This window comes from Diaporthe batatas (assembly GCF_019321695.1).
Source record: "Diaporthe batatas strain CRI 302-4 chromosome Unknown Contig00003, whole genome shotgun sequence".
In the NCBI taxonomy this organism is placed as follows: domain Eukaryota; kingdom Fungi; phylum Ascomycota; class Sordariomycetes; order Diaporthales; family Diaporthaceae; genus Diaporthe; species Diaporthe batatas.
Window position 1 is genome coordinate 418,874 of NW_025408550.1, and position 23,098 is coordinate 441,971.

The 23,098-nt window shown below is 53.0% G+C and overlaps 9 protein-coding genes across 9 annotated transcripts; 7 read left to right on the forward strand and 2 right to left on the reverse strand.

Annotated features, from left to right (window-relative positions):
- Positions 1-612: 612 nt before the first annotated feature.
- Positions 613-3,332, forward strand: KVR01_003407 (uncharacterized protein; the record flags this gene model as incomplete). Its single annotated transcript, XM_044783632.1, has 6 exons — positions 613-1,071; positions 1,172-1,935; positions 1,997-2,096; positions 2,405-2,622; positions 2,683-3,035; positions 3,109-3,332. The coding sequence occupies 6 exons, from the start codon at positions 613-615 to the stop codon at positions 3,330-3,332; spliced, it is 2,118 nt and encodes a 705-aa protein (XP_044648422.1).
- Positions 3,333-3,769: 437 nt separating this feature from the next.
- On the reverse strand, positions 3,770-4,998 carry KVR01_002257 (uncharacterized protein; the record flags this gene model as incomplete). The annotated part of the gene is made up of 2 exons (XM_044793368.1): positions 3,770-4,382; positions 4,442-4,998. 2 exons carry the CDS (start codon positions 4,996-4,998, stop codon positions 3,770-3,772), a joined length of 1,170 nt encoding a protein of 389 aa, XP_044647272.1.
- Positions 4,999-6,745: 1,747 nt separating this feature from the next.
- Positions 6,746-7,343, forward strand: KVR01_002063 (uncharacterized protein; the record flags this gene model as incomplete). The annotated part of the gene is made up of 2 exons (XM_044786657.1): positions 6,746-7,056; positions 7,133-7,343. 2 exons carry the CDS (start codon positions 6,746-6,748, stop codon positions 7,341-7,343), a joined length of 522 nt encoding a protein of 173 aa, XP_044647078.1.
- Positions 7,344-8,291: 948 nt separating this feature from the next.
- KVR01_002993 (uncharacterized protein) lies at positions 8,292-9,897 on the forward strand (the record flags this gene model as incomplete). Its single annotated transcript, XM_044786730.1, has 2 exons — positions 8,292-8,601; positions 8,666-9,897. The coding sequence occupies 2 exons, from the start codon at positions 8,292-8,294 to the stop codon at positions 9,895-9,897; spliced, it is 1,542 nt and encodes a 513-aa protein (XP_044648008.1).
- A 1,426-nt stretch (positions 9,898-11,323) lies between these two features.
- Positions 11,324-11,755, forward strand: KVR01_002510 (uncharacterized protein; the record flags this gene model as incomplete). The annotated part of the gene is made up of 2 exons (XM_044787260.1): positions 11,324-11,452; positions 11,510-11,755. The coding sequence occupies 2 exons, from the start codon at positions 11,324-11,326 to the stop codon at positions 11,753-11,755; spliced, it is 375 nt and encodes a 124-aa protein (XP_044647525.1).
- Positions 11,756-11,792: 37 nt separating this feature from the next.
- KVR01_003824 (uncharacterized protein) lies at positions 11,793-12,461 on the forward strand (the record flags this gene model as incomplete). The annotated part of the gene is made up of 3 exons (XM_044790869.1): positions 11,793-11,917; positions 11,951-12,041; positions 12,147-12,461. The coding sequence occupies 3 exons, from the start codon at positions 11,793-11,795 to the stop codon at positions 12,459-12,461; spliced, it is 531 nt and encodes a 176-aa protein (XP_044648839.1).
- Positions 12,462-13,630: 1,169 nt separating this feature from the next.
- KVR01_002544 (uncharacterized protein) lies at positions 13,631-16,036 on the forward strand (the record flags this gene model as incomplete). Its single annotated transcript, XM_044786880.1, has 2 exons — positions 13,631-14,129; positions 14,358-16,036. 2 exons carry the CDS (start codon positions 13,631-13,633, stop codon positions 16,034-16,036), a joined length of 2,178 nt encoding a protein of 725 aa, XP_044647559.1.
- A 697-nt stretch (positions 16,037-16,733) lies between these two features.
- Positions 16,734-18,401, reverse strand: KVR01_003212 (uncharacterized protein; the record flags this gene model as incomplete). Its single annotated transcript, XM_044789903.1, has 1 exon — positions 16,734-18,401. One exon carries the CDS (start codon positions 18,399-18,401, stop codon positions 16,734-16,736), a length of 1,668 nt encoding a protein of 555 aa, XP_044648227.1.
- Positions 18,402-20,961: 2,560 nt separating this feature from the next.
- Positions 20,962-22,608, forward strand: KVR01_002729 (uncharacterized protein; the record flags this gene model as incomplete). Its single annotated transcript, XM_044794635.1, has 2 exons — positions 20,962-21,297; positions 21,403-22,608. 2 exons carry the CDS (start codon positions 20,962-20,964, stop codon positions 22,606-22,608), a joined length of 1,542 nt encoding a protein of 513 aa, XP_044647744.1.
- Positions 22,609-23,098: the final 490 nt, after the last annotated feature.

The following is a 23,098-nucleotide window of genomic DNA, read 5'->3' on the forward strand; positions in this document are numbered from 1 at the left end:
TTATCCTTAATAACTTACTAATTAAAAAGCTTAAATTAGTCAACCCTGTGTTGTGATGGAAAGTATATGTACAATATGTACCTTGTACCTCGAACGAGGCTCACCGCATAACTAGAAGCCACAAAGTACCGGGTGAGAATCGAGGGGATGAGGGCCGAGCCGAGAGTACCGATTCCCGAGGTCCCCACATGGTTCTCAGCACCGGGTAGACGACAGACTTTCCGAAGAACTCGTCACAATTCATTTGTCGCCTAGTAGACCTGTGGCCGACCACTGACTCAGGAAACTAGCCACAGCACGTGGGCGGTGTATTGCAATTACGGCGTCTTCCCAAGAGCCTGGTAAACGCCAGATCGGTGAGAAGATGGTCATGAAGGGGGCTCGGCTCCTCCGGGACAACGGAATCTCTTTAGCCCGTCGTAATGAATGGCGTAGAAGCGAATGCCTCTTTAATAGCGAGTGCAACCAATTAGAAAATGAATTGCAGCAGTGCATTTTGTAGTCGGCATTGCGTCAAGACACTAAATCCCCCTCAACTCGACCGCCAACCAATCCCACGAAAATTAAAGTCGTTCTCGTCGTGTTGCGTTTGCGACTAGCCCCAGTCTAGTAATGGGCTCCAACGCGGTGGAAGAGACCGAATTGAAACGAGGTGTTGGCGACCAATCCGATTTTCCGTCTTCGGTAGCCGGAATTGATGTGTCCGGTCTGGATGATGATGCGCTCTACTGGTGGCGTACCAGCGGGTTCGACCTGGCCCGGATGATGGAAGAGGCTGATTTTCCCGAGAAGACGAAGAATCAATTCCTCACATTCTACAGTACTGTCATTTGTCCATTGCTGAAAGGAAAGCCAGAGTCTGGATCAATGCCGACTGCCGTGGGTTGGGATGGCAATCCCTTCGAATACAGTTGGGAATTCAAAGGTTCCACCAAGAAGTCGAGTGTGCGGTTTGTGTTGGATCTGACCGAAGTCCGCCCACCGAATAAGGAATGCCCCATGAGTGTGGATACGGTGGAGGGGGTTCTCAAAGTTCTGAAGGACAAGAGTCCACTTTACTATGATAAATGGGTACGTCTATTCAGGTCGCCGGGCCAGATGTCCTGGTGCCTGGGCCAGTATTGGCCAGTGACAACAGCTAAGAGCCTTTGGAAACTAACTTTGATCTTAGCATCGCGCGATTGAGCGGTGGTCAGTATATTCAAATGTACCGGCCGAGAGGCAAGAGTATCTGATATCCAAAGCGGGACATCGGACGCCTACCATTCTCGGCTTCGACATCAACCCCAAGATCACCGAGATGGCCCCAGATATGCTCCCTGTCATGATCAAGAGCTACTTCCCACCATGCTTCGTGGCTGCGGACCGCGGCTTCACGCGCTTTCAGGCCCTCTCCTTGGGCGTGCGGCAGTTGCCCGACATCGGCTCGCACCCAAACATCCTGCTCGGGCTGAAGATGATCGAGGACTTCGTGGCCGACAATCCCCAGTATGAGTCTCAGGGTCGTGGTCTGTCCACTGATTTTGTGCGCAACGCCCGCCTCAAGGTGTATTTGCGGTACCTGGGCGACGACTTTGATGAGATCTGGGACTACTACACGCTTGGCGGACGGATCCCCATCCCAGACCTGGAAGAGGACAAGCAAAAGCTGAAGGACATCATTCAACTTTCTAGGGGAATGTGCTATCCTGTCAACAAGATCCGCAAGGAGACCGAGGACGACAAGAAGCGCCGTGCTATCCTGGGCACAAAACCTTCGTCGTTGTACTTCTCGCTCACGCCTGACAAGCCGTACCCCATCCCCAAATTCTACTTCTATCCGGGCTTTCAAGCGCCAAATGACGAAGCCGTGGCGCAGGGACTTGATCTCTGGTTGGAAAAGTATGGATGGGCCGATGGCGGACCGACTATTGAGGAACGGACCAAGAACACATTGTAAGATTCCATCCAACCCTCTCAACCCATGGACACTGCTAATCTTGCTGACAACTAACAGCAAATACCGGAGCCTCGATGAGAAGCCCGGCATCTTCACGTTCATTGGGTTCGGAAGGAAAGAAGGCGTTGACGACCGCGCTTTGAGTTTGCAAATATATGTAACACCTGAGCTGTACGAAAACCCCCGTTTCTAGGAGAGAGTTGTTGGATGTGTTTGATTTAGTGTAACACCTATGTATTTATCTGCCAAACTAGTGTGAATATCAGTTTTCTTAGTGTAACCAGCTCAATTCTGAGTTTAACCGAGTAGCTGCTAAAATACAGTACTCGGTTCCACCTATGTGTGATAAAACTAAAGTTCGATCAGTGTGTGGCTTAAGTCAAATCCAGAGGCCACGCCACACAAATCTTTCACTTTTCTGGTTCTCCCCAAACATCACTTCAACGCCTTTTGTTGACCACGAAGATGTCGTTTAAATACAACTCAATCCTCCTTGTGGGAGCCACTTCTGGAATCGGCGCCGGTCTAGCGGACAAATTCGTAGCCGAGGGTTCTCAAGTCGTCGCCGTAGGTCGCCGCCAAGACAAACTCGATGACTTTGTCAACAAGCACAATTCTGCCAACGCGGCCGCCATTAGATACGACATCACAGACGGCGCAGGCTTGAACGCTTTTGTCAACGAGTAGGTCCCGGTGAAATTTCCAACAGCAGAAAGGGAGTAGAACTAAAGAACATTCTCCAGAGTTATCAAGAAGTACCCAGACTTAGACGCAGTGTTCTTGAATGCAGGCGTCCAAAGTCAAATACGCCTATCACGGGCTGCCGAGTTCGACGCCGCCAGCTTCCACTATGAAATAAACGTCAACTTCACCAGCATCGTCAACCTGGCTATGGCATTTCTACCACACTTGCAGGCCAAGACACAACCGACTAGTTTAATCATCACGGGAACTCACCTCGGCCTAGTTCCGGCTCCGACGATCCCTGCTTATTCGGCGTCAAAGGCGGCTCTGACTTCTTTCGTCGACTGTCTCCGGGACCAGAATCGCCACAAGTCTACCAGGATCATTGAGATTTATCCTCCGGTTGTGCAATGTAAGTCTTTCTCGATGCGCTCTCGGAACTGATGAGCCATTCAGATCAACAAACCACTGACTACATATCTCAGCCGAGCTTCATGATTATCTAGGGGAGGATGTCGGCCGCTCCCTCGGGATGCCTCTTGACCAGTTCACGGAGGAGGCGTACGAACAGCTGTTAAGCGGCGATGAACTTATCGTCATTGGGTCTGTTGCAACCGAGCCGCGTGAATCTTATATTGAACTGGTCGAGAAGCGCAGGCAGATATACAGCAAGCTGTCACACGCAATGCTGGCGCGCTTCGAGTTGTGAAGGACGTTCTTGGGACTTGTTTCGTTGTAGAAGCAATGCATTGCAGGGTTTTCAGAGAAGCAAGCTACCTTGGTACCTAGGGTAGGTAGCAAAGGGAACTCAAAGGTACGGAAATAAATGTGGTTTCGCTTCAATTCCGTATACGTCCGAGGACATACATGGCGCCTTCATACAGTGGTTAGCACTCGAAACCCAGCGCTAAGAAAGAATAAAACATCAATAACAGTTGTTATAATACGATAGGTGCTTATAGCCTCAGCCTTACAACGCACAGACAAGGCTAAGGGGCACCGTCTTGACGACACGGAAATAAATAGACAAAAACGTAGACTTGCTACAATACCACCTTTTATGCAATGAATCAAGAATATTGCATTTGAGAATTCCATAAATTGATAGAAATCGTAGATGTAACCCATGAATTTGCTACTGTCTAATCAGACCTCGGCCCTTCTACGGATCACGATGGTCTTGCTAAAGTCTGGCGAGATGGATGTCCCACGGACATTATTCGCATACCGTCCCTCCAGCCCACCTGGCATCTTGAGATCATAATCTCTCAAGATGGAGATGAGTATCAACTTGATCTCGGCCGCTGCAAAGAACCTCCCCGGACAGGCCGGCTTCCCAAACCCAAAGGCCATGTTCTCCTTGGTCACGGAAATGAACTGGTAGAGCTCACGGCTTGCATAACCATTAGGGTCGGGCTTCTCGCCAGACCTCAGACGGACGAATCGGTAGGGGTCGAAACGCAGCGCGTCGGGGTACTTGGCCTCGTCCAGGTTGACCGGCAGCGCGGGCACGGCGATGTCGACACCCGCAGGGATCACCGTTCCGTCTGATAGTTGGAACGACTGCAACACGCTGCGTTGCATCCTCATGACGTTGGTCGGATTGAGCCTTGCAGATTCACGCATGACTGAGTCCAAGAGTTTCATCTTGTATAGGGCTTCGGATGTGATCCTTCCACCATGGCCGTCCAATGCAGCCTGAATTTCTTTGCGGAGATCAGGAATAACCTCCGGGCAATGACCGATGAGATCGTAAAGTCTTTCAAAAAAGTTAGCATGCGGGCTATATTGCAAAAATGGAGTCCTCAGGACACTGACATATGGACCACGGTCAACGTTGTTGTATGAATGGCTGCGACGCCAAGCAGGATCAAAACCATAGCAATCTCCTCATCCGTTTTGACGCCGAACTCGTCCGCTTTGTTGAGGAGCCACTGGAGCATATCCTTGGGCTTCTCGCTAGCGTCCTGGCCTGATGTCGTCTTCCGCCGCTCCTGAATTCGGGGGATATAGTAATCATACGCTTTTTGTCGGTGCTGGTGGAGTCTCTTGACCGGAGCGATAAAGCGAGCAGCAATCGCTCTCAAGGGACCCCAATTCGGCCAGGCCTTCAATTTTGCTATGGCGCCAAAGAGGTCCACTGTGAAAGTGATGCTGTTGGTGATATACTCCTCTTGGCGGTACATATCAGGGCCCACGAACGCGAGACCCGAGACGATGGCCACGACGCGCAGAAGCTTTGGGAAGACGTTTAATTCAACGTATTCAGAACCAGAACCCAGCGCCTCGTGGATGGATCGTTGAACCTCGCCAGACAATTGCAGGGTTAGAAGGGGGATTTGGCGGGTGAGATCTGCTTTGACGACGTGGACCATCAATGGAGTCGCAAAGGTGATCCCCAATAATTTGGTTTCGAAAGTCTATTGGGCGTTGTTACCAATCAAGTCACGTATGCGAAGATTTCAAGGTGCATGCGGTACTAACCTTATCGTTCGCGACATCTCTACTGACAACATAATCCGGTTGCTTATTGACTTCATCTGCAGCCAGTATGGGCAGTACCAATATTTGTCCTGGGAACACTTGGTCAGCATGTCTTGAACTAGCTGTTGTTGCTTCCAGGGAGGGTTATTTGTACCATCTGTGGACTCTGTGCGCCAAACACGCGTTCGGAACTACCAGGAGTCAGTCAAGGCCATTCGTTTTTTGGGACCGGGATGAGGAACCTTTTGGTAGCCCTCTTGGAACACTTTTTGCGCATTTTGCAAGAAATACTGGCGTTTCTGTGCAGAGGTACCCGTTTGCTGTCCCAGAAGTGGGAAATGGGAGTTCTTTGAGACACTCAACAGCCATCGAAACGCCAGGACGGAAAGAAATACGACTATGATGCTGCCGGCAGAATATATGCGTGCTTCAGCACCGCCAAAGGGCTGTGCAATGTACGAAGCCATGAAGCCAGCAACAGCGCGTTGTTGGAGTGCGATGAATACAACTTCAAAATTCACACTTCACCTCTGAGCTATGGAGTTGGCAGCGCAACGCAACTGAATACTGTCCTGATGCCTTAGAATGGGGCTTCTGCGGGTGCTTTGGGTTTTTTTAGCGCCGATGTTTGCATCGTGCTGAGTCGTACTGCCTGACAGGCGTGCTGACTACGACGCACAGCTTCTCTTAGCCCACACAGCCACTTCTACACAGCTACAAAACAGTTGCATTCTGCCCTTGATTAAGTTTTCATACTACTTATTTAGGTTAGTGAGCCATTGTAATTTACCATACGAATTTCGCCATAGTCTGTTTAAGTTACCCTAGTAACAGATGGACAAACATCTTTAAAAAGTCTTTCACTTACCTACGTATCTACCCAGCCATGTAAACGGGAACATCTGCATGAACTGAACTTGAAATCTGGTGAGGCCAACTTTGGCCGCATGAGGGTCGACCCAAGTAACACCCAATATGAGTGCTGGCCGCAATTGTCGACCCCGAGTAATGCCCACGATGAGTGCCCAGGTGCCGGCCGCGAGAGCCGACCCCGAGTACTGCTGGCGACTGTCCGGCAGTATTACGGTTTTCATCATGAACACTTGCTTGCAAATACACGGCGATGATGTTGGCCGCAGGGAGTGGATACCCTGTTTATTGAATTTTATGGGACAGCCGGCCACCGGCTGATACCAGGTGTCGGCTTCTCGGATGATAATAGCAACCGACGAAAGCACTTCAAACTAGTATTTATCAACCAACCGTACCGTAATACATCAGGGCAATTAAACACCCTCTCATTCACGCAACTTCCGAACTTCTCAAAGTTTAGCCTTGTCTGTTCAGCCGCCGTGATGCCGTACCATCTCCCCTTAAGCCCAGTTGATAGGGCAATCCAGCCTCCGGTGTACTACTTGCAAGTCCAAGATTCACTGATCTTGAGCGTCTCAATTTTCTGGACCATCGCCTATATCCTTTATGTCCGCCAGGGGTACCGCGACCAGTCCTATGGCATGCCACTTTTTGCCCTGTACGTTGCCCAGATACGGAGGTGATCTCTAAGTTTTAATCAGCGTTGGCGACTGACTGTTGTACAGCGCGGGAAATATAGCCTGGGAATTTCTCTTTGGCGTGGCAATGCCCACATCTGTGGCCCAAGTGGTTTGCTTCGTACCATGGTTGGTTATTGACGTCTTCATCGTTCACACCACTTGGAAGTACGGGGCGCGCCAGTTCAAAAACTCTCCTGTAGTCGCCAACAACATAGGGCTCCTCCTGGCTTTCGGAGTTGCTTTCGTGACCGGGTCGTTTTACTTTTTCATCAAGACTGTCGGACTGGATGCGGCTTCGTTTTACCTCGGTTACTCGGACCAGCTCCTGATCAGTATCACGTCCGTGGCACAGCTGCTGAGGCGAAACAACACCCTTGGACACTCCTGGGGTATTTGGTGAGTCGTGTCTAAACAAGTTGAGGGATGACATGACATTCCTGTTCATGCGGTCATACTGACGGTTTATATGCAGGTTCTGTCGATTTTTCGGCACGTTCCTCTCCATTGTATTATTCTGCTGGCGGTACTTCCATTATCCGGATAGCTACCCTAGGGTCGCAGAGCCGATAGTTGTTTTCTTCTTCGCGGCGTCAGAAGTCTTTGACATTTTATACGCATTTGTATATGCGCATATCGAACGTACGGAAAAGGCCGCAATAAAGGGGAAGAGCAAGCAGAAGTAAGGGATTAGAGAGCGATCACAAGATTATAGAGCGTTGAACATTGCCATTACAACTGAAGAATTTCCTGACGTTGCGACGGAGAATGTAACATACTAGTATTACTAGATAAGCGGCCTTTTCCCCTGGAAGCCTCTAAGTGCAGAGCTATCTATTTGTGCGACATTCTCGAGCATGTGAAGTTCACCTCCAAACTTCGCGCCTCAGTCCATCGTACGTGAAGAAATGTCCAAACTTTCAAAATTCTGCAAATGACTGCCAAAGTCTGAGAAGGCAATTTCTTCACAAGACCGCATCGTGACTGCTTAGCAAGAGAGTGGGCATGTTCCGCAAACACTTCCCTGCCATTACAGATGAAAGAAGAACCTAAAGTGACCTGACAAGCTGCAGGCTTTCATTTCCCGTCATCTGTCTATCATTGGTCGAGGGATAGCTCCAGAGGATCTTACCCTAATAATAAGTGTTTCTATCAATTTCGGTACCCTAGGGTATGTACAACATGGCGATGGAGGAACGCGTCGCGCTCATCCCTGAGGCTGGTTCGGCACCAGTCTCGGCTGTGACTCCGATTCGGCACCGCAGAGAACGAAAGGGGCAAGTGGATTCCATCCTAGTAGCGTCCAGTTCCTCCTAGGGCGTGCATATCGGGTTGCACAGCAGGAATACGGCGTTCACTTAGCCGATAGCGGCACCGATTACAAAACACTCCTCGTCATTTTGGTCATTATCGTCCATTTTGCACTGATGCCCTCTATCTTCCGCTTTCTTTAAACTTTTCACGTCGACGAGATCGTGATTATAGCAGCCTCCCTACTGTAGGTGGTCTTGTTCGTCCTACTAGCTTGATCGCTTCGATCCACGGGAGGATCTCTACAGTCTTCGGCAGAGACTGTTTCGGCGAGGGGACATCCCGGGACTTACACCGTGCGCCAAAATATAGGCAAGATCGAGATGGCGCCTGATAAGGCCACTGGCAACACCGATGCGATACAATCCACAGAAGCCAGTGACTCGCCGTTAGAAAAAGGCGGACGAGCAGTATCCCAACAAAATGTTGATAATCAAGCCCTGCCAACGACGCACTCAATATTCAACAAATGGGAGAAACGGTTCATCGTCATCGTGGCCTCAGCTGCCGGCTTCTTCTCTCCCATAAGTGCCAACATTTATTTTCCGTCTTTGCAGGTTCTAGCCGACGAGTACCGCGTGTCAACAACTCTCATCAACCTAACGGTAACAGTTTACATGATTTTTCAAGGATGTAAGTACAAACAAAGCCTGTCCCTGTTTGGGCCCAAAACACTAACGACACACACAACTTGGAGTGGCCCCTTCTTTTACTGGATCACTCTCGGACAATTACGGCAGGCGGCCAGTCTACTTCCTCTGCTTCGTCGTGTACATTGCGTCCAACATCGGCCTCGCCCTGCAGCACTCCTTTGCTGCACTTGTCGTCCTCCGCTGCGTCCAAAGCTCAGGGAGCAGCGGTACGGTCGCCCTCGCCAACGCGGTCGTCTCTGATGTTGCGACGGCCTCGGAGCGCGGTACCTACATCGCCTATGCCTCGCTGGGCGGTGTCCTCGGAATAGCTGTCGGTCCCATCCTGGGGGGCATTTTCGCCGAATTCCTTGGGTGGAGGGCAATATTCTGGTTCCTCGTCATCAGCGCCGGTGTAGTATTCTTCGTCTTGATATTTTTTCTGCCCGAGACTGCGCGGCTCGTCGTGGACAATGGAGCAATTCGGCCGCCGAGATGGAACCTCTGTTTGTGGGACATGATGCCCAGCGTAAAGCAGAGGAGGGCCGCGCATCACTCCACCAAGATATCCGAGCCTTCCAAGAGAGCTCTGATAAATCCGTTCGCGACCTTGAAGATCTGTCTCGACAAAGAGGCAGCCATCGTCTTGCTGGCTAATGGTATCTCATACGCTGGTTACTACGCCGTTGCAAGTGCCATACCAGCGCAATTTGCAGAGATCTACGGCTTCAACGCGCTCCAAATAGGGCTGTCCTTCATCCCAATCGGAGTTGCCAGCGGCATATCAGCCATGACCGTGGGGCGGGCAGTTGACTGGAATTTTGCTCGCCATGCCCGCCGACTGGGAATCACGCCCGAGGAGGCAAAGAAGAAGAACAGAGATCTCGGTGCTTTCCCCATCGAGAGCGTCCGCTGTGAGATAGCCCTTCCCGTGTTGATCCTTGCGAGTATCTCAACAATCATCTATGGCTGGGTGCTCGACTTTAGAACGAGCGTTGCCGGGCCGCTCGTGATGCTGTTTCCCGTCGGGTTCTGCGCGAGCGGGTTCTTCACCATCCTCAGCATCTTGATGGTAGACATCTACCCGGATGCCCCAGCCGCAGCAACTGCGGCGAATAACCTCGTCCGTTGCTGGCTGGGTGCTGGTGCCTCGGGTCTTATCCTACCCATGGTCAATGGTATGACCAGCGGCTGGGCATACACTTTTATTGCTTTTTTGTATCTTCTCCTGGTTCCCCTTCTATGGATCATTATGCGATACGGACCGAGGTGGAGAAAGGAACGTGTCGGCAAGGCCTAGTGGTGGCGACGATACATGATAGTCAATCCGACTCCTTCAATTTGTGCACTCCCTGATCCGATTGCTGATCTGTACTTGGACTCCGCTCCTTCTGTTAGCAACCATGCTTTGACTTTCACTTTTCTGCTCTGAATCATACAACAGCAGCCTCTTGGGCGCCGGCAAGTTGACGATGAACTGTTGCTAACGTGGCTGCTTGAGTTAACCAAAAGCTGTTCTATGCACCCTGCCATGAATCTTCACAGCATTTTAATATCGTTTATTCTCAGTGTTGGATCTCAAACAGCCGACCGTGCACACTTCATCGAATGTCCAACGAGAAATGAAAGGGTGGAAAGTAGCGGCACAACAGCAACGCCTCAGAGTCACATAGTCAGATGAGGTATCCGCCGCAATGCATTGGCGCAGGTTTGATGTTCCTGTTGGTTGTGTTGGCCACTGTGTGACTGGTTGCTGAACCCGTTCCTTGCCCCAATCCATCAGTTGAAAGTGGGCCAGAGTGCGGTTCCGAGGTCAATTTCAGCAACACAACCAACAGGTGACCGGTCTGATCTAAAATGCATGTGGTATTAATACCCACTTCTGGGAATTTCTCTCTTCATGCGCCGTTGCCAATGTATTTATGTCTCGTTGAACAACCACCAAAGTAAATATTATAGCACGGCTGGCTAGATCCACGGAATTGCGTGCTGGGCAACATTCTCGTAGACCAGTCTCTCACTGGCGACAATGGAGGGGAACGTTTTGCTCGTCGTGGTTCGAACTACTGCGATCATACTGGGTCCGTTGGTATGGAAAATCCTGTTCAGTCTTCCAGGGTCTCATTTTTACTCATTCTCCGAACACAGTTTATCCTGGTTGTGATATCGCGAACTATTCTCCACCCACTCAACAAATACCCTGGACCGCTCGTCGCCAAGGTCACCAATGGCTACGGCGGTTTCTATTCACTAAAGCGACGGCTTCACCTCGAGACATATCGGAGTCACCTGAGATACGGTATGAGACCCTGTCGCTCCGGCTCCCAGTGTCGCATCACTGACTTGAGAACAACCGAAAGGTCCTGTTGTGAGACAAGCTCCGAACCGCTTGAGCTTCAATACTGTCACGGCTCTACAAGGTACTTGGCCACATGCCACACTGACGTCTCTCGCGTGAAAATCTGAAGGCTGACCATCCATAACGCCAAGACATTTACCTGAACCCCGGCGTTAGGAAAGGAGATGCCTACCTCGGTGCCCGCATCTCCGGGCAGCCCAACATCTTCGATGTCTTGGACAAACGTGAGCACAGCCGCAAGAGAAGAACGATCGGCCAGGCACTATCAGAACGATCCATGCAGACCTTCGAAGCGACAATGATCTCCCAGATCGATGTCTTTCTACGGGAGATGCTGCGCTCTAGTCGAAAACAAGAAAATGTCAACATGACGCGCAGCTGCTTCAGGCTCGGCGGGGACATTATCTGCCAGCTGGCTTTTGGGTACCCTCTGAACACGCAGACCGAGCCGACCAATCGGCCTTTCTTGGGGGCGATGGAAGCTATCAACTCGCGGGTTAGTCTTTACATGGCTTGGCCTGCTACCTCCATCGTGCTTGACCTGCTCGTGAAGTGGCTTGGTAAGAAGCGTGTCGCGGATTTTCGCAAATCGGTGTTCACGATGATCCACACTCGAACCGCCATGGAGAAGGATGCTAAGCATGATCTCTACGCCATCGCTCTCAGCGATAAGGGTACAGGCAGAGGCGACTCGTCCGACGACGGCGTTCATGGAAGCGAGCTATGGGCCGAGGCTACATTCTTCATCAATGCAGGTGAGAGCCATTCAATCACTCTTGTCCTTACTCCTAGGAACTGACATTCGCCTCAAAGGTGGAACCACAACCTCGACCACAATGGCTGCAGTCCACTTCTACCTCACATGCAACCCAAATGTCTACGACCGTCTTGCTGCGGAAATCCGCACAACCTTCTCCTCCGGCGCCGAGATCTGTAACGGTCACAAGCTGAAATCCTGTGTGTACTTACGCGCCGTTATCGACGAGACATTGAGGATCGCACCATCTTCGCTGGGCACACTGTGGCGCCAGCAGGACACGTCCACCCCGTCCAATGCCAACAAGCCCTTCGTCGTTGACGGACATGTCATCCCTCCAGGTGTACAAGTCGGCATCAACCCATACGCCCTGATGCACAACGAAGAATATTTCCCGGAGCCGTTCAAGTTCAAGCCGGAACGATGGCTTCAGCCGGAAGACTCGCCCCAGCTACGCACCATGCGGCGTGCTCACGCGCCGTTTGCGGTAGGTGACCGTGGATGTGCTGGAAAGTCGATGGCATATCTCGAGATCAGCCTCATGTTGGCCAAAACTCTGTGGTATTTCGACTTTGAACGCGCCTCTGGTGTGGCTGGGCAAGTGGGCTGTGGTGGATATGCAAACTTCAAGGGGGAGCAAGGTCGGCAGAGGGACGACGAGTTTCAGCTCTTTGATATGATCACAGCCTCACACGATGGGCCACTTCTTACTTTCAAGCCTCGAGGAGACTTGTGGAAGGATCTGTGATTAGAGTGCGAGCCATTATTGTTACCTATGTGCTCGGGAACCTTGGCTTCCCTACCCAAAAAGGCTGCTAATAATGGAATGGGACGTATATAGGATTAGAATGTTCCTCACAATAAAATAAGAAAGAACGCGGAGAATCCCGGCGCCAGCAAATGGAAACGACCATTGCATCCATTGGTGTCATCTGCCGAGCCTTTCTGTTTGACTGGCTGCAAGCCCGAAGGCACCAGGATTTTGGGGTTGCGCGGCACACAGATGCGCGACTCGCAGCGTATCATCGCCCTGGTGTTAGGCTGCGAAGGAAGGAGTAACGAGACCGTGCCGGGCAGCTGCCGGGCTGTCCTGTCGGCCTCTGATCAGCCCCAAGGCCGCAGCTGATGCCCCTTGGCCATGCAGGCCCATCACCTGGTAAACCGCAGCATGCAACGACGGCTTCCAGTCAGCCCTAAGGACGACCTGGGCAAGATGGTCTGTACCGATCGGTCCTGAGCAGAGCTTAGGGGGATATATAGGTCAGGACCGTCCAGCCGCATCATGTACCAGTCATCTGCGACATAAGCATGCGACTCTCTCCGGCTTCAACCACTTCACACCTCGACTTCTGAACCATCCGCAATAGTGTCAGACATGGATCCTCTCAGCGCACTCGGTATTGCCGCCAGTGTGATACAATTTGTGCAATTCTCGGCCAGTATTCTCAACGGTGCTGTAAAAATTCACCAATCCTCGGAGGGTGTCTCGAGTCAAAGCCAACACTTGAGTGACGTATACACAAAGCTTTCCCAGCTCGGTTTCAGCCTGGAGAAAGAAGTTTTTGCCAGTACAAGCACATCTGGGCCAACCCATGCCAATATAAATTGCTCCTCCATCATTATGCAGCTCGGGAAAGATTGTAAAACTGATTGCAACAAACTCCTTGGTGTTGTGTCTCGGCTTCAAGCTGGTCAGACAAATAATAGACGCTGGTGGAAAAGCTTCCGGGTCGCCCTGAGAGAGCATCTAAAATCAGAGGAAATCGAACAACTGCAGAAACGCATCCAGAACTATGAGAAAGCAATCATGATGCATCTATGCACTCTATCCAGGTGACCGAAATCCCACTTTGCCACAGATGCGGATCCACAAGTTGAGTGCTGCCGGTCTAACAAGAAATCGTCAGTCAACACTGCATGACGCTCGAGAAGGACATCCGCGACTTGAATTCAAGCTGGGAAGGCCATATAAGATCTTATAAAGACGACATCAACAGAATCAGAACGACGCTCGGGAGCATCGAGAGTAAAGCAACAGAGATGCTCCGCCAAAATCGCTACGTGATCGACAAAATTGATGTTGAGCTGCTCACATCAAAGCTGTCTGCTCTAACTGTCGAAACTGAGCTTATGAAGAGGGCCCGCGAGATTCTGAAAAGTTTGGACTATGAGCAGCGCCACGCGAGGCATGAAGCGATCCCACTTGCGCATCAGCAGACCTTTCGATGGGCATTGCAGGAACGCCGAGGCCCGGGCAGTGTTGGCCAGGGCTACCTACAGAGTGGGGTTGACTTTCCTCGCTGGCTGCAAGAAGGAAACGACACGTTTTGGATATCCGGAAAGCCAGGATCAGGAAAGTCGACGTTGATGAAATTCATCGCGGGCCACAAGGACACGCGGCACATGCTTGATAATAGTCCGTGGGCCGCATCCAGCAGAGTCGTCGTCGCCAACCACTTCTTTTGGTCTGCCGGCACAGAAATCCAGCGATCGCAGCAGGGGCTGTGGCGATCGCTTCTCTACGAAATACTGCGGCAGGATCCACGGATGATACCCCAGGTGTGCAGTGGGAGATACAAAAGCACAGAGAGCGACTCATGCCGCCAGCCTTGGTCACTCCCTGAACTCCTTGATTGCATACAAGCTCTCGCCGACCAGACAAGGCCAGGAATTAAATTCTGCATTTTTGTTGACGGCTTGGACGAATTTGAGGGCGACCCGTTGGACCTCATCAAGCCCCTACAAGCTTTATCGAAATCCAGCCTGGTGAAGCTGTGCGTTGCCAGCAGGCCCTGGAACGCCTTCGAACAGGCATTTGGTCAACGTTCTGATTTGAAATTATACGTCCATGACCTGACGTCTGAGGATATCCGTGCTTTTGCATCAGACCGCCTGAAGACTCACCCTAACTGGGGTTCATTCGCCTCCGAGGAAGACTCTAATTCTATCATTGAGAATATCACAGAAAGATCTGGAGGGGTGTTCCTTTGGGTATTCCTAGTCACAAGGGAGTTACGGGAAGGTCTGAACAATTTCGACACCTTGGCCGACTTGAAGAAAAGGCTGCACAAAATGCCGTCCGAGCTCGGTCCATTCTTCAAGCACATCCTGGCTTCTGTGGATTCATTCTACCAAGCCAAGACGGCAGAAACACTTCGGCTCTCGTTGGCGGCAGACGAGGCCAATCGCGGGTTTTCAATGCCTTTCAGCCTTTATTACTTCCACGACAAGGAATATGACGACCCAGGATTCGCCCTGAGGATGCCTGTCGAGCCCAAGCCGGAGGCGAACACAGCCATGCACATGAGGCAGAGAGTCCACTACCGGCTGAACGGTATCTGCAAGGGGCTCCTTGAGCTGAACGGCAATTTTGTCGGCTACCTCCACAGAACCGTGAGGGACTGGCTCAGGGACCCTGAGATGCAACAATACCTAGAGGAAAAGTCCGCGGCAACATTCAACCCCTTCGAGGCTATCCTGTCAGCATCCTTGGCAGGGATCAAGAGCACCAGGTTCACGGACGGCATACTCACCAGGAAAGATGGGTTGGCCTACACGTGGCACGGAAAATTGAACCACCGCCTGCGAGAGGCTCTCTCATACGTTTCCTATGCCGAGACCGCTAGACATAGCGATGCGGAAATAGTCCAGATCGTCGATTGCTTGGGTGATTCCGTCGAGAAATTATTCGCCGTCAATGGCGCGCAATTCAGTCTCTGGACAGAGGCGCCTGCGAGGAACCCTAGAATGATGTTCAGGCAGCATTTGTTGGAAGCTCGACTCTGGGATTATATTTCACTAAAGCTGCAACATGACCCCGGTTATTTCGCTCAGTATCCCGCCACGCCCTTTTACGCATTGTTGAGAGATGATACACTAGCGAGCCATTCCCGAATGGTATGGACACAAGAGCGGGTCGAGTTGGTCAACGGCGTCCTGGCTGAGGAGCAAAACATTGCCTCCGGACGCAGCTACGACAGTGCCTCCGCGGACAGAGTCATCTGGACATTGATGATACGAGATTGCCTGCCTGAAAATATGGTGGACATTGAGACCATACCTACGGCTGAGAATCTGTGTTCATTCATGTCCGCACTCGAGTTAGGTATCATGTCCACATTAGCCAGTCGGCTTCAACTGAGTGCGGAGATTTATGTGGCCCACACTCCTCTTATCTCCATACCATCCTGGTTTGGACTCATTTTACTGCTCTTCAAATGTGGAAGCCTCTCTTGCCAGCGAAAGGAGGAGTCGATCCAGGTTCTTGAAGAGTGTCTCGAGTCACCCAGCACTAGTGTTGCCAGATTGGGTACAACATTTTAGGATGTGCTTTGCAAATATTTACAACATCATAAAGAATCGATGGTGGACCATATTCAGGAGGAATTCTTGGTTCGGATTTTGTCTCTCGTCTTGGGTAACGCGGAGAAGCAATGGGCAGCATCAACTAATACTGTCCTCCCTCGAAGATTAATCAAGTCTACAATATCCAATTGCTTCTCCCAGAAGTGTGCACACCACCTTCTTTCAACCCTTGGACCATTTGAAGGGGGCGCAAGGAAGGAAGCTACAGTGAAGCGGAAGAAGAAGCGCGAAGATGACGATGAGGTGACAAGAGGCAGGTCACGAAAACGAGGAAAGCTTCTAATAGATACTCGCTGAGTCGGGGACCGAACGGACTCGAGTCGGGCCGTAACAACACGTGAACATCTATTAGATGATATTATGATATATAAGACTGACTAGACCCGCCCAAGCCAGCACGCCTTGGCTGAATTACTCGACATCCACTGGCATGGATGGCTTCCAATATCAGCATTTATAATCGCCTTGATAACTGGGAAAACATTGCTTGTCAATCAATTAAGTCCAAAGCAATGTCCAAAGCCCAGAGGGGAGACACCCACAGTGGAATTGAGAATACTAATTTCTGTTGCGGTGATAGGACCAGCGATGCTGTGGTAGAACGATACAGCCCCGGCCCCAGAGCCAACTCTGCTCCACGCGTAGAAACAGCCGGCTAGTCCCCATATACTGTCACCTCATGCAGCCCAGCCGCCCAGTCCGCCTCATCATCATTATGGACATTAACAACACTGTGAACATTAACCCTCACGTAGCGGAACCTCCCCGCGTGCGAGACAGCAGCCGTCCTGAACCCAGGAGACTGGTTGCCAGCCTCATCAACAAGCGTCGTCCACGTCTTGCGGTCTGCACTGCCCGTCACGTTGTACTGCACATACGTCTCGGAGCCGCCGACCTGCCTGGGTGTCAGGTCGACCTGCGCCACGCCGTGGTCGGCGCCGAGGTCGACCTCCCACCAAAACGGCACGGCCCCCGGCGAGAACAGGTTCCCCTCCCGGTCCTGGACGCCGTCGTTGGCGAGCGACGCATTCGCAACGTTGACACTCGCGCTGGCGGGCCTCCCGACGCTGAGGACGCGGCCGCTCTGCACGGGCACCACGACCCCCGTGTCGTCGTCGTACCGGACCTCGTGGTAGAAGTGGTACGCCGCCGCGCCGCCCGCCGCGGCGATCGGCAGCACGATCTGCCGGTTGCCCGCCTCCCTGTGCGCCCAGTTCGCAGCCCACCGGTTCGCCACCTCGACGAAGGCGTCGCCGATCCGCGCCACCTGCCCCGACTGCGCGCCGAAGGTGTTGAGGTTGCCGATGCCGCGGGACGCGGACCACGGCCCGGCCAGCTTCTGCGCCGAGATGTACTTGCCCCCGGACGCGTACCAGCCCGCCGCGGCCGAGGTGAAGACGTAGTACCAGCCGTCCACCTTGAACAGGGCGGGGGCCTCGCGGTGCTCGCCCGGCTGCAGCGTCGCCACCTTGGAGGAGACGTTGGTCCAGTCGTCGCTCAGGGCGTACAGCCCGAGGTCCGTGTTGGTGTGTGTCGCGCAGGCGATGTACGCGGCGCCGTCGTCGTCGGCGAAAAAGGTCATGTCGCGCGAGTCGTCGCCGCCGGGCCGGAACGCCCCGCCAAAGGTGAGGTTGCCGCCGCCGGGGTGGCCGTACGCCACGGCCACCTGCCCGAGGGCGTAGTCGCCGGCCCTCTCGAAGTGCGCCCACATGAACACGCGGCCGTCGGCCGGGCGCTGCGCCCAGCTGATGGACTCGAGCTTGCAGGTGCCGTCGCCGGTGGACGCGCAGGCCTCGGCCCTCGCCAGCACCTGCGTGTCGCCCGAGAACGCGTAGCCGTCGGCGGATGTCTGCTGCGAGATGTGGCTGAAGCCGTTGGCGTCCGTGACGTAGTTGTGCCTGTAGTACGTCCCGTCCGGGCCCTTGATCTTGCTCTTGATCTTCAGCGTGGATGCGGCCGTGTTGTCGTACGCGGCCAGTTCGGGGCTGGGGTTGGCCCCGGCCGTGAAGTGGAGCTCCGCGGAACTGTCCAAGGTCTTGTTGCTGGCGTCGACGGCTTCGATCTGGAAGGTGGAGGAGCCCTGCAGGCCATAGACGTCGTAGCCATTGCCTGGGGCCGATGCGACGGTGGCGTATGAGCCGGAACCAGCTTTCTGTTGTATGTTGTATGCAACCGCTCCGTCGACGAGATCCCAGCTCAATTTCACGTTGTTGAGCCCGCCAGTTGATCCGGCTAGTTGGAACAGCTGTGACGTCGCACTGAGAGCGCAACGGGCGCTCAGGGGCAGAGCAGCATAGGCCAGTAGCGAGTAGATACGCGACATTCTTGAGATCTTCTTGAAGCGAACGACTGGCTGTGATCTAGTATGACAGCGCAGGAGACTACATGATCCAGCTTGGTTGACAGAAGGTCGTTTTATCAATACTTCCCACAGAAGAAAAGCTGCATGTGTACTCAAGGCATCTCCGGGTGCATGTCAGACCTCTGGTGCCGTGGTCCCAAACTGATCACCCTGACCCATCCGTAGCTGCTCCGCCAGTTCCGCTGTTATGATCTTCATTGCATGTAAACCCTCAAGTTACAATGCGCGAGGATTCCGAAAGTATGCGGGCATATATAGATAGCCTTTACGAACACAAGACGAGGTAACCTATCCAAATGAATTCGGCTCTACGGTTTGCAGATCTTCCAGTATTATGGGGCGATAGCCACTCCCATCCTACCTACTTGTTCAGCCGTCACCTTCAGGGGAACGACTTGAGACCTGAATGAGCCAATTATGTCCCCTCAGGCAGGTATACTTCGTGATCCCTGTGCCGTGTCACCCGTGTGCTCCATACCGCCTACTCATGCCTCGAGCTTAATATCTGCCTGGTTATTTACCTGACTTGAAGGGCTCAAAGCTTGTGCACGGCCAACCCCCATCCACTGAACATATGAGATGGAGCCCGGGGACTTCACGAGCACTGCCGGTTTCCACAAGGAGTCTGCCGAAAGGTTAAATTCAAAAATATTTCACCATAAACACGAGCTCTTCAAGCTTCAAAGGAACAGACCGGGGGCTGTGTTTGAGTTGTCTATCTGCTGGCTGAGCCACTGACTATTTGAAGCTTCTATAGAGATAGGACCATACCGTGCGTTAGTAGGTACTAGAAATAGTCACCATAAACATCTATACTTTTCTAGTAACCTCTTAATTACTATACTACATCTCTCCCTTTAAGGTTATTATTATAATATTCCTCTTATTATAATAATTAAAATAGTATATATAGTTATACCTAAATAAATTCTTAATAATTATAAAGTTATTCTAAAGGTTAATATTAGTTTCTAAAGGTTAAAAATAATTATAAAGAAAAAGTAGTTACAGGAGTGAAAATAGACTTACTAAAGAGGCTCCTTCCTTCTAAGTAACTCTCTCCTTATTCCCCTATAGTTAGTCTCCTACTTAGGTACACCAGCTAGCTAAGAAAGAATCCCTTTCTTTCCCTTCTTATTAAATCTTTTTTAACTTCTTAGCTTTATTAGCCCTACTTCTCTAAGTCTTTTAAGTACTTTAATTTTAAATCTCTAAATATAGTTAATCTCTAGATATAGTTGATTCTAACTGCCTATTTAGGTAGGTAATTAACTTAAAGGAGGAAGGTAGAGGATTTAGTTAAAGTTAAAGGAAGGAAGGAAGGAAGAAAGGAAGGGGAAGGGGAAGAAGTACTCCTCTACTCCTTATATAAAGGAAGGTATAAAGACTTCTTAACAACTACTTCATCCCTTAATAACCCTCTCTTTTATAAATCTATTTAGCTATAAAGAAATCACTAAAAGGCCAAACAATTATCTATACTATAAGGCTACTATTTATATTGAGTATATTTAAAGTCGGTTTTAGAGGGATAATAGTTAAATAGGTAAATGAACGTTATAGTGACTATCTCTAGTATCCACTAACGCACGGTATGGGAGTAAGGCATCAGGGAGCCGTAGTCCACTAAAGCACATTTATTAGCTTGCACAACGGTGGAGATCGGCGCAGTACTACTGGACTCTTTAGCTAAGTAGTCTTACACCATGGAAAGGGTTACCCAGGCGCAAGGGCAAAAAAAAAAAAAAAAGGCACACCCAGAGAATCGAACCGAGGGCTCCACATCTGATGCAAAAAGTCATAATATGGTGCAGGGGCCGTCGCCTACTTGAGGCAGCTTCATCACTGTGTCCGAGGACAGCTGAGTGCCCAAACACGGTCCTATATAGGGATGACAAGTCTTATTACCAGACGACGTGACCACACCTTGGAAATCAACAAGTCCCTGATGTCTTGTCAGCACTCAGGTAGTACTCTACCAGTGGTCTTCGCTGCACCACAGGAGCTAGCCCAAACATGAATTTTCATCTCTAATGGATGGAAACCTCTGAAGTTCCTGTCTTGGTGCTTGAGTAAGTAATGTAGCTCGGTCAGGAGTCTGCAACCGAGAACCCGTCCCAGGCAGACTTCCCCACGAACATGAATGAGTTCAATCATTCTAGGCGCTTGAACATGCAGCCATTAGAAAATGAGAACCACATCAATCTTAACACAGCCAAAGAGCCTTCAAGTTCACCACCCATCGCATGATTCCATCCACGGCAGATCAAGACAGAATCCCAGCTAGAGTCAACCCCAAAACCGGCACGACTCGGCCGGGCCGGGGCAATCAGTGCACCGCACCACCCAGCGTCCGGCATCCGGCATCTCCAACTTACTGTAGAACCCGCCTCACCACCAACAAACAACAACGGCCGATCATCATCACCCACTAACTCGCACCCAACCAAGCAATTAATCCCAACCAACCCACCAACCCACCAACCCAGCGGGACCACCACTCACAGCCCCACCGCCCAACATGTTCCACCCCCGCAAACCAACAATAGCAATAGCAGGCCTGGCAATAGAAACCTCCACCTTCCACGCGGGCCGCACCGAGGCCGAGGCCTTCCACCCCCGCCGCGGCACGGCCGAGATAACAGCCTACCACGCCGCCGTCCTGGACCGCCCTTACCACCAACACCCAGCCAGCAAAACCAGCACCACCACAGCCACAGCCACAGCCACAGCCACACTCCGCGACGCCGCGAACTGGGTCGGCGCCCTGACGGGCCACGCCCTCCCAGGCGGCCAAGTGTCCGCCGCGGCGTACGCGCAGCTCGAGGGGGACCTCCTGGCGCGCCTGCGGGCCACCGTGGCCGCGCACGCGGCAGAGAACGACGGCGCGCCCCTCGACGGGCTGTGGCTCGACATCCACGGCGCCATGGTCGTCGCGGACCCGGCGAACAACGACGCCGAGGCCAACCTGCTGCGCCGCATCCGCGGCGTCGTGGGGCCGGCCTGCGTCGTCAGCGCCAGCATGGACCTGCACGGCAACGTGTCGCGGGGCCTGGCGCACCTGTGCGACCTGCTGACGTGCTACCGGACGGCGCCGCACGTCGACGTCGTCGAGACGAGGGCGCGGGCGTGTGAGAACCTGCTTGCCGTGCTGGCGAGGCGGGGGGAGGTCGGGGGGGAGGGGCAGTTCAGGCCGTTCAAGGCGTGGGTGCCCGTGCCGATCCTGCTCCCCGGCGAGCAGACCAGCACGCGCGACGAGCCGGCGCGGTCCATCTACGCCGCCGTGCCGGGCGTCGAGGCCGGCGAGGGGGTGCTCGACGCCTCGGTGTGGGTGGGCTACGCGTGGGCCGACGCGCCGCGGGACCGGGCCGCGGTGGTGGTGACGGGGTGGGACGAGGGTGCGGCGGGCCGCGGGGCCGAGGCGCTGGCACGGCTGCTGTGGGACAAGAGGGGCGAGTTCCACTTTGTCGCGCCCACGGGGAGCATGGCCGAGTGCCTGGACACGGCGCTGGGGCGCATCAGGGAGGACAGGACAAAGCGGCCGTTCTTCATCAGCGACTCGGGGGACAACCCCACCGCGGGAGCCAGCGGGTTCAACACGTGGGGCCTGGCGCAGGTGCTGGCGAGGGACGAGTTCAGGGACCCCGACGGTGGGCCGCGGGTCATCTACGCCAGCGTCCCGCACCCGCACGAGGACCTCCGGGGCGCCGTCGTCGGGGCCGCGCTGACGGTGACGCTCGGCAACGGCTGGGACCCCGAGCTGGACAGGGAGCTGACGGTCACGGGGCGGGTGCACAGCGTGAAGCACGGCGACAAGGACGCCGGGACCGAGGTGGTCCTGCGGGTCGGCAGCGTGTTTGCCATCCTGACGGACAAGAGGAAGCCGTACCACAAGGAGAGGGACTTTACGGATCTTGACCTCGAGCCGCGGGAGGCCGACATCGTCATCGTCAAGATTGGGTACCTCGAGCCCGAGCTCTACGACATGGCCAACGACTGGATGCTGGGCCTCACGCCTGGGGGCGTGGACCAGGACCTGGTCAGGCTGGGCCACAGGGAGATCAGGAGGCCCATGTTCCCAATGGACAAGACGTTTGAGAAGGAGCCGGACCTGTCGGCGAGGATCATTGCCATGTCGAACGAACCGCTCGAGGGTCCAGATGAGTAGTTAGTCTAGCGGGTCCACGGAAGAACGGCCTGTGCGGCAGCGCGGCTAGATGCACTGGCTGGCAGGCCACGGAGCAAGGAACAGAATAGTATTGTAATGAAATATTCGCTATGAAAAGATATGTGCTGAAGAAGGCGGTACCCCCTGGTTGGGGGGCGACGGGGCGTCCACATGCTGGTATGTGGTCCTCTGTTGTGCCGTCGGATCCAAGGACAGCAGCATTGCCAACATGGACTGTGGGCAGCAACGCCATTGTGTGCTGCACCGGCCATTGACCGGTGGCAGAATGGTCCTGCAAGGGCCCTCGCGGCGGAGGGAAGCCTCTCAGGTGGATGGTCTCGCGCGTGATGAAACTGCTCCGCGGGTGTCACACCAGAGTGGTTGTGTCAGGTCCGTCCCCCGTGCTACTCTCTTGGTCCGCCCCACAAGGGCTGTTTCCAGCCCCGGACCTTGGCCGAAGGCGGTATCCATCTCGAGCGCGACATACCCG